The 15119-nt window shown below is 35.3% G+C and overlaps 1 protein-coding gene across 2 annotated transcripts; it reads left to right on the top strand.

Moving 5' to 3' along the window:
* Positions 1 to 1049: 1049 nt before the first annotated feature.
* On the top strand, positions 1050 to 13565 carry LOC106662500 (T-cell immunomodulatory protein). 2 transcript variants are annotated; one of them, XM_014386640.2, is made up of 11 exons: positions 1050 to 1311; positions 1386 to 1507; positions 10909 to 11159; positions 11217 to 11608; positions 11670 to 11984; positions 12042 to 12237; positions 12452 to 12601; positions 12661 to 12805; positions 12874 to 13132; positions 13206 to 13346; positions 13431 to 13565. In XM_014386640.2, the coding sequence occupies exons 2-11, from the start codon at positions 1388 to 1390 to the stop codon at positions 13517 to 13519; spliced, it is 2058 nt and encodes a 685-aa protein (XP_014242126.1). In that variant the 5' UTR covers positions 1050 to 1311; positions 1386 to 1387; the 3' UTR covers positions 13520 to 13565. The 2 variants fall into 2 exon arrangements, with proteins under 2 accessions (XP_014242126.1, XP_014242127.1); XM_014386641.2 differs by lacking the exons at positions 10909 to 11159; positions 11217 to 11608; positions 11670 to 11984; ... (4 more) ...; positions 13206 to 13346; positions 13431 to 13565 and adding an exon at positions 3983 to 5983 and having other exon boundaries at positions 1092 to 1311.
* Positions 13566 to 15119: the final 1554 nt, after the last annotated feature.

Raw genomic sequence — 15119 nt, 5'->3', positions numbered from 1 at the left:
TAAAAAGTACAAGGTACTGATACCAGAACAGGAAGAATGGGGCAGAGGAATACCGCTAAAGGCAAACTCCTGGTATACTGATGGCTCAAAACTCGACAAGGGCAGGAGCTCTTCGGAATGAATCCAAAGAACGAACTGACAGTAAACCTAGGTAAATATAATACAGTTTTCCAGTCTGAAATCATAGTGATTGAACACTGTGCCTGTGACAAAAAACCTAGAAATACATTCCTAGTCAGGTAGCACTAAAGCACTAGCTCCATGTGAAGTCAAGGCAAAGAATGTTTGGAACTGCATATAGGCCCTGGAGGAAGTCAGCGACACCAATGACCTAACCCTGGGCATTTGGGGCATAGAGGCAATGAAAAAATTGACACATTGGCCAAAGAGGAAGCCAACATGGATTCTCTACGTCCCGAACCATACTGTGGCCTAGCATCTTGCCACAAAATCCATCTTAAAATGGATCCTTAATGAATCCAAAGTTTAGTGGAATAATACCCCAGGTATGAGACACACGAAGAAATTCATAGAAGGGCTATCCGCAAAACTTACAATTTGACAATTCTGATTGGAATCCTTGATAAGGCACTGCTGCCTAAAAAGCCATGTATTGTATAAGAGTACAGACAGAAGAAACACTGCAGATATTGCCAGGAAGAGGAATACATTTTATGCTTTGTGAAGGTCTTTGTAGATGCACGTTCTTGTGACTAGGAGAGGAAAAGCCACAAGATCTTGCACGGAGGACTACTGGCAAGCTATGGAGGTTGATTAACATAAAGCATGCCAGTGAGTTATAAAAATATAAGAGCTTAATAGATCTACTCAGGTCAAGGTGCAGAAGGACATCTCTTTTCTTTTTTTAATTTCACCTTGTTATGCAAGTCTTGAAAATATTAGTGTTGTAGAATCAAACATTTTAGATTATTATAATTCCTTTAAATATTTCCTCTGTAGCTGTTTATTGTTCTTTTTTGTGTTTTTAGTCGTGTGTTGAATATAATTAAAGAATAGGGTTAAATTTTGTTTACATGCCCTAATAAATCGTCACGAGATTTGAAGGCAGAGTGACTCATTGACTCCTCCTTGACAGCGCTGCTGTTCAATCTACTACGCAAGAACGCAACCAACGCATCCAACCTTGCTAAGTTATAGGTACAAGGTAGCACTTATTGTTGTTTATCTAACGAAATAGTCATCAATCCAAAAGGAAAAGGTACATTTGTCAAAATATTCCTCAAGCGGTCTTCCGATTAAAAAAAATAATCACTTATGACACATCCGACTAGGGGAGAGATAACTTTGGAGGTGAACGTCATTATCTGTGTTTCCTTATTATCTTTTGAATTGTTTGAAGCCCTTCACGTCTAAACTTATTTCAGAGATGAAAATCCAGGATTTCCAAGTGACCAAATGCAGTTCGCACATCCACGTGCCTTTCTCTTCTGCTTGGTCGGAAGACGGTTTTGTTGCCACAGCGACAGAAATGGCAGTTTATATAACGGTGAGTACTTTTCATCTAATTTTTCTCACTTTTTATACCTTTGAAGTCTTCTCCACCTTGTTACCATATGCAGACTAATAGAGCAAGTTAAATTTAACAATAAAACAATAAAAATTTTGAGGGAAACTATTTTATTGTTAGTGTTGATGCTGAGTGTTGGTCTGCGAGTCGGTGAACTAAAGCTGAACCGACATTGATGAACTACTCATGCGCTATCTTCACCAAGCAATTTTTTTTTTACAAAAAGAAATTTTATTGATTAATTAATTATACTTTTGATCTAAAGTCTTGATCGAGAGGAAAAAGTTAGTGCCACGAGCGGGATTCGAACCCACGACCTTCGGCTCAATATGCTGTTGCTCTAACTTGAGATATCATGACTTCACGATCACTCACTCTTGAAGTAAAGATAGCTCAAATGGTTAGAGCAGTGGCATATTGAGCCGAAGGTCGTGGGTTCGCATTCTGTTCGTTGACACTAACTTTTTCATCTCAACCAACTCTTTAGTTAAAAAGTATAATAAATTTAAATAATTAAATAGGTCAACTATGGCCGCTAAACATATACGGTTTATTGATTAGCATGCTAGCGAACATACATCATGATTGGCCATTTAATTGACCTCCCATGACAAAATAATTAGCTTATAATTGATTTATAATTATTATGTAAAAATTAATGTGATGATCAGGAACCCACGACCTCTCAATGTTTTGGCAAATATTAAAAAATTATAAATTAATTTAAATAATCACTTTGGGTAATTACGACCAATTAAAAACATAGTTTAGCTGTTGAGCTGAACTGCTTAAAAATCAATAAGCTTCTAATTTACATACATGTGATACATATGATTAAAATGTGCAAAGAAATATCTCGAAAAGGGAACAAATGTAAACCAATATACTCTCAGTCAAAGAGTTTTCTTTTCTCTCTTTCCCGAGGGTATTTCAACTATGAGGTTATATGTCAGATTCGAATGCAAGGCTGCTGGATTCGAACGTAGGACCTCTACCTTACATTGATGAGTGCCATGTCAACGCCTAAACCGTTGCGGCCACCGACACCCCTTCATTCTTTAAAATATATATAACATCCTGGAAATGCTGTAGTAATAGCGGTTTTAATGCAGATGCAAGGTCTCTGAAGGAGTCAGGGTTGACTAAGAGTGCTACCAATCAGACTATAATGAGGGTTTACAACTGCAGAGATTATATCAACCCTCGGGGTGTTGTTGTTTTTTGAAAAAAAAAACAACCCATTTTTAAATATGTCAAATTTGAATGTAGGACAGCTGGATTCGAATCTGGGACCTTTACCTTACAGTGATAAGCACCAAGTCTAATACCTTAACCATTGCGGCTACCATCGCCCCCTACTAACAATTGCCTATTGAAATATCACATTTAAACAAGTAAACAAGATGTCCTAATCTGCCAAAACAAAGTGGGCAGAATGTCCAATAATCCAACATGGCGTTGAAGACCTTGCCCAGTTATGGTAGCCATTTTAGTGATGTAGTACCTAGGAAAGAGCTTGAATCCAAAGTGCACATCCTGATATGGGCTTAAAGAAGTGCCAGTACAGTATTTGGTCGTTTTGGACAGTTTTGTAAATAACCAGGAACCCTAAATAATTATCATTTTGCCTTATTTGGGTGTCTAAAGGTCGACCATACCAGAGAGGTTTACCTATACAATTTACTTGTACCGATAAACTGAAACGTGATTGCCAACTACTTCCCGTGAAACTGTGCAGGTGTTGCGACCTGTTTAAGCAACCTAGACAGGATAAGAATTTGATTCTTTCTACCTGCACAGTTCTACACTGGAATGTGCGCAATTAAGGATCTACACCATTTTTTACAGTTTTCTTAAATTAATAACAAAAAATAAACTGACCACTGCAATTGCTTCGTCATCTCTTGAGGAAGCCATGACCAATGAAGCAAAAACATAGATTTACCATACCGCATAACTCATTACCTTTGCAAATGCACTTTGATCGTTGGAAGTTTATTGTCCAGGCAAACCACAACTTGTATGGCTGGCCTTAATTGCTCTATATTAATCTGCATATTACTGCCATCAAAATTAACAAGTTACAAAATAAGCTCAATAAATCGCTACAAAATAAGCTCAATAAATCAGTCTGAACATTTGTAATCTATATGCGTATATTTTTAAAATAAATAAGTTAATTGTTTAAAAATAATTTTCTTGCTGGGTCACAATTAATCACTGATTAGTAGAGAAAACAATATTTAAAAAATAATATAAACCGCTTGGTTACTCTTGCTTTTTAGTTCAAAGTGTACTGCGTAATTTAACATTAATATAGTCACATTGTAGAATCTACATTACAAAATTTCAATTTTTGACAAGAAAATTTTTAATTAAAAATATAAAAATTGTGATAAGAGTTTATTGTTCTGTTTATCTTAACATGTTCTAATTATCTGCTTATGTTGGCAGGGTGGATGTAAATCTAAACGAAGATTTCACTCTTTTGCTGTCTATTTGATTTTATTCCTGACATTGGTGATATCGAAAGCTTATGCAGGAGATGTCAACATTGATATTACCCAATTGGCGTTTGGTAAAGAGAGAAATATTCAGCCGGCAGCGTTCGGCGACATCAATTCCGACGAATATCCAGACTTGTTTGTGATAAAAGAGAAAAACACAGTAGAAGTGCTTTATGGTGGTGAAATGGAACCTTATTTTCGATTCGGGGAAAAGTGTGAATTTAAACATCCTGTGACTAGCATCGTCCCCGGGGATTTTGACGGGGACGCACTCATGGATGTATTAGTGACAGTACGGATCGGTGAATGTTTTGAGGGTCACGATTTGAATTCAATTCGTATTCTATGGGGCCAGACAATAAACTGCACCAAAGATTACAGTTTTGAGTATGCAAAGATGTGCGGCCAGCCTTTGGCCCTTGATTACAATGAAGATACAATCATAGACCTTTTTGGAAGCTCTGAAAGTGGCAACAGAACATTTTGGATCTTCAAAAAAGGGGTTGAGCAGAGATACAGTCTTCCTGAAAGTATAACAATGGAAAGTAAGAAAAAGCTTCAAAAATTAAGGATTCCTCATTCGCATTCATTTATTGATCTTAATAACGATTTGGCTGCTGATTTGTATGTGACGACAAAGCAGAATTTTGAAATTTGGCATAAAAATAGAGAAAAAGAAGATGGATTCGAAGAAGAGCCTACCATACGTGCATTTCCAAAGGGCGATGTGATAGGTCAGACTTTACTACTTGATGTTGAACTTAAAGGAAAAATTGACCACCTGCTACCCATCTGTGCAGACAAGGGTTGTATGACAAGCTCCATTTGGGTTTATTCTATGGGCGATTGGCATGATTTGCAAGTCAATTTTAAAGACAAGGGAAACGTTGTTTGGGGATTTGTACCTCCAAATAACAGCATGTACTCAAAGGCAATTACTTTACGAGGTGGAGATTTTAATATGGACGGTTATCCTGATTTACTCGCTACACTGCAGAGTAATGGACAAACCAGAAGTTGTATCCTGATAAATGTTGAAAATAAAATAAACAAACAAGTCAGCAGGACTTTTGAAGTCAATTGGTCAACCCTGAACAGCATGAATAACGGGACTGTTTCCGCTGTATTCTATGACTTCTTGCAAGATGGTATTCTTGACATTATACTAGTCCATGAAACTAGTAAAACAACAAAAGTTTCTGCTTTTAAAAACAGTTTAGATTACGATGCAAATTTTCTGAAAGTGATGGTACTAACAGGGATCCGCGATAAAAAGGTTCAAGCGCTCAACGGCCCTCTAGGACGTAAAAACAGAACTTTTGGAACAAACTTACCAGGCCCTTTGGTATTCTACAATTCGACCACTTTAGACGACCAACCTAAAGCAGCGATGGCGGGACAGCTTCCTCAATCCGCCTATTTTAGTCTGCACCTACCTTACACCTTGTTCGGTCTTGGGAGGACTGCGAATTTTATCGATTCCTTAACAGTCGGTGTTTCGGGGTACAACAGAACTTGGAAACAGTTGATACCAAATTCACAGATGGTCGTTATACCGATCCCGCTGAAAAACCCGAACAAGTGGACCGCAAGGCTTTTTATCACACCTTCGAAACTCATTTTGAAGAGTTTTGTCGCACTGCTTGGCATATGTTTCTTCATATCGGTTATCATTGGATTACTATACTGGAAAGAAAGGAGGGAAGATCATTATGAAAGACTTCAAGAAGGCAATAGATTTCCTTTTGATGGCATGTAATTATGTTCAATTAAAATTGTTTTCTGTAAATATTTAATTATTGTTGATTTGAAGCTGGAGGTGCTTAAAGGCTGTAATATTATTTTGGATTTTCTTTTAAGATTTTTATTCTGTGATCACTCCTAATAGTAAAAATGTAATGATGTGAACGATAATTTATTTAATAAAAAATATTTTTCCTACCAAATAGTGTTATTTTCTTTATTCATTCACTAATTCTTTTAAATTGACCTTTTTGGGACTCATAACGAGTTATCTTGCTGGTGCTTAGAGGCTCCCCAGGCCCTATGAGTTGTTTCGTTCAGGGTTATACGCTCTCCAGGCCTTGTGAAAAGTTAGCTGTTCTCGTGTTTTTATTTTATTTTATTTTAAGAGCTTTAACCGGGACACTCGTGGCATCTATTGGGCTGAGGTTATATCCGATGACACCGCTTTAGTACATGGTTGACAACTCCCTTCCTTTTCCGTCCTCATCATCAGCAAACTACTCTTTTCTCCCCTTCTGTTCACAATCTGGCCTCCCTTGCAAATTTCTGCAAAATTTCGACACAATCATTTTTCTGCAAATATGGCCACAATATTTACACCTCATTGGGAATGTCCTACTTTTGTCTACCTCTCGCCCCTGATCTTCCCAACCCTCTACTCTTCCCTATCATCTACCTTATTGTCTTTCTGATTTTTTGCCTCTTGCCTGCCTAGTGCTCTCAGTTTTAGATTTACATCATTCAAGTATTCAGTAATTTTCAGAATGTATTTTTGTTTTTGTTGTCCTTATTTATGCATATTATTTTTTCAACTCTGTACTCGTATGTATGTACATATATGTTGTTTTTAGGTTATGATGACTTGATATATGTAATGAACACTTTTTGTGAAAAATAAATTTTCAATTAAATACTACTTTGTGTTTTTCATCTTCCATTTACTCACTTCAGTTGAAAACTAATTTCTGAGGAATAACAATCAAATTTTGAATGGAATTGGTGCACCTCATAAGAATATAGGCAATATAGGCAGAGGAACACACTTTTGCATCTTAAAATGTGTCCCTAAAAAGTTTTTTTTTTTTCTGTTTTTTGTAAAGAAATTCTCCTTAGAAAGAGCAACTGTTATTTATTTTGCAAAATTATGCTGTACCTTCAAATGTGGTTTCTCTGAATAGTGTATGATATGATGAACCTATGATTTACTCATTTTCAATCATTTTGGTCTGCCTATCCTTGCTGGATTGGTCTGTTTTATTTTTAAGTTATGATTTGTTTCCCTGGTCAGCATGTCTAAGCCAACCAGCAACGCTGGAGTCAGTGATTCTCAATGCATAAAATTCATTTATTGTACAAACATTCTGGGACAGACTGAACACTGAAGATGGCAAAATCCGATTCGCATCGTGACAGACCAGCCCACTTGCAAAATAAAATGATCGAATTGTTTGATGCCATAATTATTACCATTAAATTCAATTTTACAGTTTATCAAACACTACTTTTCAGGATTGCGATTTTAAAATTTAGACCCTTGGTACAAGTAAAATTATCTAACATTGCATTTAAAAGGAAGTAGTTTTGACTGATTGTATTTTATAGTGTCACCCCTAAAGACTTTCTGAAATGTGCGCTTATCTCTTTGGCCAAAATTCGATTTTCATTATTTAAAAGAAATATGGAACATTTACATAATGGCTTATTAAAGATTTTTAAATTAGTCTCTCTAAATTGAATAAGCGATTCAAAATTAGTCTCTTTATGACTTGCCCGCTATGACCAGAATTGTGCATTGTTGTCTAGATCTCGTCTTTTTTTCCTTCTTCTTTTTTTACGAGGGTTTGCAGAGGTCATATCAACCCTAAAGCTGCCGGTGTTAAAAAAAAAAAAAAAAAAAAAAAAACATTTGTAAGAATGTTGGGTTCGAATGCAGAGCCACTGGATTTTACAGTGATGAGAGCGCCATGTCAACACCTAAACCGTTGCGGCCACCGACACCCCTAGATCTCTTCATTAAGCTCAATACTGTTAACCAGATCCCAAAGTTTTTCAAGGACTCCTGTTGGTATCCTTTCTGGACTTTTTGTCTCTCTTTTTGCCTCTCTACAAAGCAAATTCAGTTTTATTGCCTTCACACCAAGAGCCTTCACTCTGCTATTTCTTTTTCTTCCTGGCAATGTATCCACAGGCTTGTACCTCTGGAGTGTACAATGTCCAATCAGCAGTCCAACTATTTATTATTCTAGTCCTAACACTTCCAAGATTTAGTTCTGCCGTTAGTTCCTTTGATGAACTTTTTTGCATGCCTCTATCCTGACTACATGCCCATTAAACAGAGAACTTATTTTTAATCTGTTGTCTGATGGATCAGGTTTTTGGCAGTTTGGTATGGCAAAAAGGTTCAGGGCCTTTGTTGTCCCTCCGTCCTGCTACCCAGACATGGGTAATTTTATTATTTTCCATGTCGGACAGGGCTCTATTGAATCCCAAATGACTCTGGACTTTATCACTTTTAAGAAGATAGCAATTCTTCTGTTGTGAACACTGGATGAAGGTATGGTTTCGAAGAAAAAGAGCAAATTCAGTTGTTATTGCCAAGCTTTTGGCCATAACCATTTTAAGGTCAGCCAATTCTTCTGTTAACAATGGCTATCCTTTGGGCACAGTCTCTACTTGAAAGGCGTATTGCCCAAAACTTATATGAATTTTAGACCTTGGTTTATTTCCATAAATACCAGCTCCTGACCCATTAGATTATGTAATAGCCGGCCTCTTTATGACCTGTACACCGCAACCTGTATTGATCTTGAGCATCTCCAATCTTTTTTTATCTAGAGCTCTTCATTAAGCTTAATGCTTTTTAACAGACCCCCAAAGCTCTTTCAAGGGCTCCCGCCTGTCTCCTTCAAGGCCCTGGCTTTTCCTCTCCCAGGATTAGGAATATCAGCCTACATAGGCCATTGCAACAACAGAGGACATGTTCTGCTATTTCTTCTTCTTCTCGGCAATATTTGCACAGGCTTGTTTCTGCCACTCTGAGTCTGCCTCTGTAGTCTGCAGTGTCCAGTCAGCAGTCCAACTATTATTCTAGTCCTAGCACGTCCTAGATTTAGTAGTTCTACAGTTAGTTTCTGCGATGGTCCTTTGATAAACTTTTTTTGCATGCCTCTTTTCCGGGCTACTTTCCCATTGAACAGAGGGCTTATTTTTAATTGCCTAATGGATCCGCGTTTTTGGCACTTTGCTAAGCGACAAAAGGGTTCAGGGCCTGACCCAGATTTGGTTTTGGAGCCATCTCTATACCAGAATCAGCATTAACTGGGCTACCTTTTTCACAGTATGCCCTAGCAGGTATTTCAATTTGAATTTTTTTATCAAATCTGAATTATAAGTCATGGGTTCAACACGCATCGCCAGAACTCTGTTTGCCTGAAGCTCCTCCCAAATTTTAATTACTCTTTGTTATATGAGAGGCTATTGGAGCCTGCATGAGAATTGTGGCACTAGCCTCTTCTAGATAGGTGGTAGATTCAGAAGGACTTCCAGGGCACAAATGGGTGATGTTCTCATTGCCCCATTTATGCTCGGCACACTCTGAGGATCCTGACTGCCCTTAGCTGTTTAATAAGCAATGCAATTATTTCTAAATAATGAGTATTCAGAGATCGTGAGATGCAGTCCGGTGTGATCTCACGATCTCTGAATAATCATTGATTAACAGTCACTAATCACCACACATTTCTAAATAATATTAAGTACAAATTTCCACGGAGGGAAAACTCAAAAGGTGGGGTTGAGATAGGAAGTTGGTGTCCGAGTGGATTGGGTCACGATAGCTCAAGTGGTAGAGCAGCGGCGTATCAAGCCGAAGATCTTGGGTTCGAATCCCACTTGTGCCATTGACTTTTTTATCTCAACTAAAAGCCTTAATTAATTGTAATTAAGTACAAAGAAAACTTATGTTGATACTCATATTTTTTACTTCAATTTACCCATTTTAAATAATAATTTTAATATAAAAACTATCTATTTTTATAATATTATTTGTTTAAATAGAAAAGTGATAGAATATTTTAAAAACACAAAAAGAATTTATTTTTGAAATGAAAATGAGAAAAAATTGAATTTCTTCGTTTCAATCATTTCTCTATTAACAATATTAACTTTTTGTCACTGTTTTTTGGGTTAATCACTAATTTTTAAATTCAAATTTTTTTGAAATATGGCAAAATCCAATTTACGTCGTGACAGACCAACACCTTTGGAAAATAAAATGATCAGCAGCTACCAAAATACCTCAAATTGTTTAATGTCATAATTATCACCATTAAATTCAATTTTACGGTTTATCGAACACAACTTTTCAGGATTGCGATTTTAAAATTTAGACCCTTGAATTATCTAACATTTTGTGGTGTATAAAAAGGCACGTTGCATTTAAAAGGAAGTAGTTTTGACTGAATGTATTTTACTGTCACCCCTTGTGTACTTGTCCCTTTGGCCAAAATTTGTCTTTCATTATTTAAATGAAATGTAGAACATTTACATAATGGTTTATTAAAGATTTTTTAAATTAAGAAATAAGAGATTCATGGAATTAGAAAATTAGTCTCTTTATGACTTGCCCACTGTGACCAGAATTGTGCATTGTTGTCTAGATCTCTTCTTCTTTTTTGCAACAGCAGAGGTCATATCAACTCTCAGGGTGCCGGTATTTTGAAAAAGCCCACGCTAACCACTCAGCTACTGCGGTACCCCTTAAATACAACTCAGTCACAGAACTTTTGATTTACTTAATGAACAAACACTTTCGGGGCTGAGGTGTCTGAAATTTGTATTTTCAATGCAAACAGTTCTAGGTTCAAACCCCAACCTGGCGAATGGAGTTTTAATTCAGAATAATTTGAAAAAAGTATTGTAAAGTGGTTTGACCCTTTACACAACATCGAACGGAAGTTGAATATTAAGCCCTCCCGCTTGACAGGAATTTCTTTACAAAAACTGAAAAACAGATCCTTCACATTTATTATTTATTTTATAAACTGATAAATGGCTTGTTATTTTCTGTCAATTTTTATGTAAGCAAAAATGATTATATTTAATTGTTAAGTTTTTTGTTTGTTTAAGGAATTCAAACCCAATCCTATGAACAGGTCGCCAGCTCTTGATATGACGCGAAGTGTAATTTTACCGAAACAAGATAATCCGACAATGAACAGTGATATAGACATCTTGAAACTGGCGAAAGTACTCGGAGAAAATGAATTATATACTCTTGTACAAGATATTACACTTAGCCCACATATCAAAGCGGAGGCATTCAAGCCAACTGTCAAATATATATCTTGGTCTCCTGTACCGGATCCTTCTGAGTTTAGGTAATAGAATTAGAATATATAAAAAAAATATGTAATATATAAAAAAAAAATTTCTAGATCACTGCTAACTGTTCTTACTGACAGTGGTGCATTGGATTTTTACATAAAATTCCGTGATGACTGGGTAAATATCAAGTCCATTTCAACAGATTGGGTGGCGTTTTGTAAGGAAACATGGAATAATATTTCTGTGTTTAAAACGTCTCAAGAAGCCATGAGCACTTTAAAAGAAAGAACTTACAAAATAAAAATAACGGCATTCTGTTGGGGAGGGATTTACTGCAAAACCAAAATGTTGTTTTTCTTCTCGACTAAAGACGGCACGCTCGTTGTATGGGAAGTTGGAATGACAAATTCGAGACAAATCAGTACTCAATTTTTAAAATCTTATCAAACCAATGCTGTAGATATATCTTCGTTGACTTGTGTAAGAGTAAACGAAAGTAAATGTAAGTAAATACTTATTTATAATCTTTTTTACTTTTTGTCTTATGTCAATCGTCGTTTCAGATTTTGTCTATTACGCTTCTATAGACGGGCGAATTCAAGGAATAGACGTCGAGCTGAGCCAGAAAGTCTTGTCTTCGGATCTAGAAACTCTAAATAACATTACCGATGAAGATGTAACTTTCGGTTGTAATTTTTTCATTTGGAATGATGAAGACAAAATACAAATAAATGCAGGTGGAATGTTAACGACAAAGGATAACGATACAAATTTTTTAATTGTCGCTAAGGGTTCTCATCTTCTAATTTTCACACTGGATTCGGATGGTTCTTCTTCCACTGTTGACATTACTACTACTGAAGATGTAGCCATTACAGGTAAATAAAAAATAATTTGTACAAAAAGTGTTTTTAAAGACTAATTCTTATTTTCAGGACTTAGCATTTTATCTAATAATGAGCTGTTGATCACTACAAGAGGAGCAACCATTACATTGTTGACGTTCTATTATGAAAATGATTCATTTACAAAGAGTTGCGATTTTATTGAATGTCCACTTAAAAATGATCTTTATGCTTGTTTTGGAATTGCTTTGTCAAAAAATAAAGTTATCGGCTATTTACCATTCAGGTATGTTAAACTCTAATCTATTTTGTAAACAAGTTTATTTAATTTTACCCCCTGAAAAGTTATACTTCTTGTGTGTGGATGTTTTTTTTATGATCTGTGTGGAATTGTTATATTTTTAACTCTCCTTAATTATTTTAATTACTCTAAGTGTAATTAACAGTAAATAATTATTTTTTTCCTTTTTGTTTGCATTAATGGTTGAGTGATATTTTAGCGTGAAGGCTGCGTTTGACCACTTGCAAATTCGAGAAGTCGCCAATACATTTTGGTGTGCATTGCCTGAATTGACAGAGATCAAATTTTTGATCGAGACAAAGAGTAAACAACCGACGAGAGAAATGTGGGACATTTTGGAAGTAGCGAGGTATTTTCCTAGTTTGTTTTTTAACTGCCGAATATCATTTGCACAAAGCTATTCTTCAGGGTTTTACATCAGAAGAAACTCGAACTATTGCAAGTAAATGAAGCGATCAGTTATGACACAATGGATATAGAAGAGCTGCAGAAAAAATTATGGTGTGTCTATGCGATATTAAACGATTCATCTTTTACATCGAAAACAGATATTGTACGCAGTTTGTACGCTTTTTTTTTGCTCGTAAGATAATCTTAATTGAATTTTTCTGTGATTTGCAGGCTGAGCATAAGGATTTATTAGTATTACTTATCCAAATTCGAAGCGCAAGCAATTGGACCATGAAACTGCTTGAGTCATATTGTTTCGGCGAATTTGAAGTCAGTAGCCTAAACAGAATTCGAGAATGGTTGTCAAGTGAGAATTTACCATTGGATGAGCAATTTGTACACACAAAAGCATCGTTAAACTATCTACAGAAAATGATAGAAGATAGCAATATACCCCAAATAAAAGAAGCCTGCCAAATATGCGGAAGCAATATCCTTTTTTTCAAACAATATTATCATAAACTTTTTATATGTGATAATTGTTATTCCTTAATAGAACATAAGCATTATCAATAGTGAAAAGCTTAGTGCCATATGCTCTAAAGGACACTCTGTACCAAGATGTTCAATAAGTTTTGTCCAATGCGCTGATATAAAACATTATGTCTGTAAAATATGTAATCTCATAGCACATAAAAACACAGGTATAGAAATAAAATAATATTTTATTATTAAATATTAAACATTTCCCCCCAAAAAAGTTTAATATTTTTTTATTTTGTTTCCAGTGGAAAGAGAACAACATTGCAGTGTTTGCGATGGATACTTCAAAATCAATGAACTTTTGTTGGATGATGAAGAAATGGATGATTCTTAATTGGAATTTTTTGTTGATCTGTAATAAATTTTATTTTAATTTTTAATTATGTAATTTTTTTCAATTACAATTTTTTTAAAGATAAAGTTTGTAGTGTTTTGTTTCATTGATCTGCACAAAAATTAAAACCTCTGTAAACAGTTAAATTGTGAACATTGTTAAAAGTATCAATTTATCAGAGTAATTTTTTTAATTTAATAGAATAAGAATTTAATATGGTTGCACTGCACTTGAGGCCTAGCCATCTAGTGTTGCCCATGGTATGTCCTCTATTCATGTAATTTTTTTATTATGTAATTTTTTTCAATTACAATTTTTTTAAGATAAAGGTAGTATTTTGTTCCATTGATGTACACAAACATTAAAACCTTTGTTTACAGTTAAATTGTGAACACTTAAAAGTATCAATTCACCGGAGTAATTTTTTTAAATTTAATAGAATAAGAATTTAATATGGTTGCACTGCACTTGAGGCCTAGCCATCTAGTGTTGCCCAGTCCTCTATTCATGTAATTTTTTTATTATGTAATTTTTTTCAATTACAATTTTTTTAAAGATAAAGTTTGTAGTGTTTTGTTCCATTGATGTACACAAACATTAAAACCTTTGTTTACAGTTAAATTTGAACAATGTTAAAAGTATCAATTCACCAGAGAATTTTTTTAAATGTAATAGAATAAGAATTTAATATGGTTGCACTGGCCATCTAGTGATGCCCGGGGTATACGTCCTCTATTCATGACTTTGTAAACTGTCACTTCATCCAAGGCTCACCGGCAAGGTCTACGCCCTCCGAGGTCTAGGTTAACCCGAGGCTGCGCCTTGCTGAGTCAGGGTAGAAGACTAACCTGTGCCTCAAACCATCAGTCAGAGCCAGAGTAAGAAGATAGAGTTAGGAATTAGTCAGATAGAGAGAGTGTGAAGATAGTAGTAGTTGATATTCTGAGCTCAGTGCAGTTCTGCATTTAGAGTTCTCAGTACAGTGGAGAGATTAGTCACCGAGTTTAGAGGTTAAGCCCTGTTGAGGTCTTCATCAGAAGACGACCTTAAGTGATCCACCACTACCAAGATCTATGAGTGCATGTGGACTGTATGCTGAGCAATAAATCCTATTGTAAGCGTCAGGATGGCCACCCCTTAAACTGGATATTTTATTTAATTAAAACCTTTTTCCCATATAAGACTGTTCTATCTCTTTGAAAGGGATAATCTGAAACACTAAAGAAGAGAGATCTATCCTAGCATATTTAACTTATGTTTTCTGGATGTGGTTAGACTTAGCTCAACAAAGTTAAAAGCAATTATGAAATAACAAAAAGCATTTAACAGCTAAAGCCAGCAGAACACCAGGTTTAAATCAGAATATAGCATATGATTTGTAGTTAATTGGCATACTGTTAAACCAGGCCAGAAATATAGAGTAATATTAACTTTTCTAAACAGTTTGGATTGCTCTGTAAGATAGTAACCTACAGACCAGCATTATGATTATATTTATTTATTTAATGGTTTACTACCAAAAAGAAAGAAGTTTTCGTTCATTTTTTTTTGTACTTTTATTTATTCGCTGCCGATTTCAACTTATTATTTGAAGTTCTCT

The sequence above is a fragment of the Cimex lectularius genome, unplaced genomic scaffold (genome assembly GCF_000648675.2).
Source record: "Cimex lectularius strain Harlan isolate CLEC.00 unplaced genomic scaffold, Clec_2.1 scaffold33, whole genome shotgun sequence".
NCBI lineage: Eukaryota > Metazoa > Arthropoda > Insecta > Hemiptera > Cimicidae > Cimex > Cimex lectularius.
Note: the sequence above shows the minus strand (reverse complement) of the source record. Positions and strands in the feature narration are given on the sequence as shown.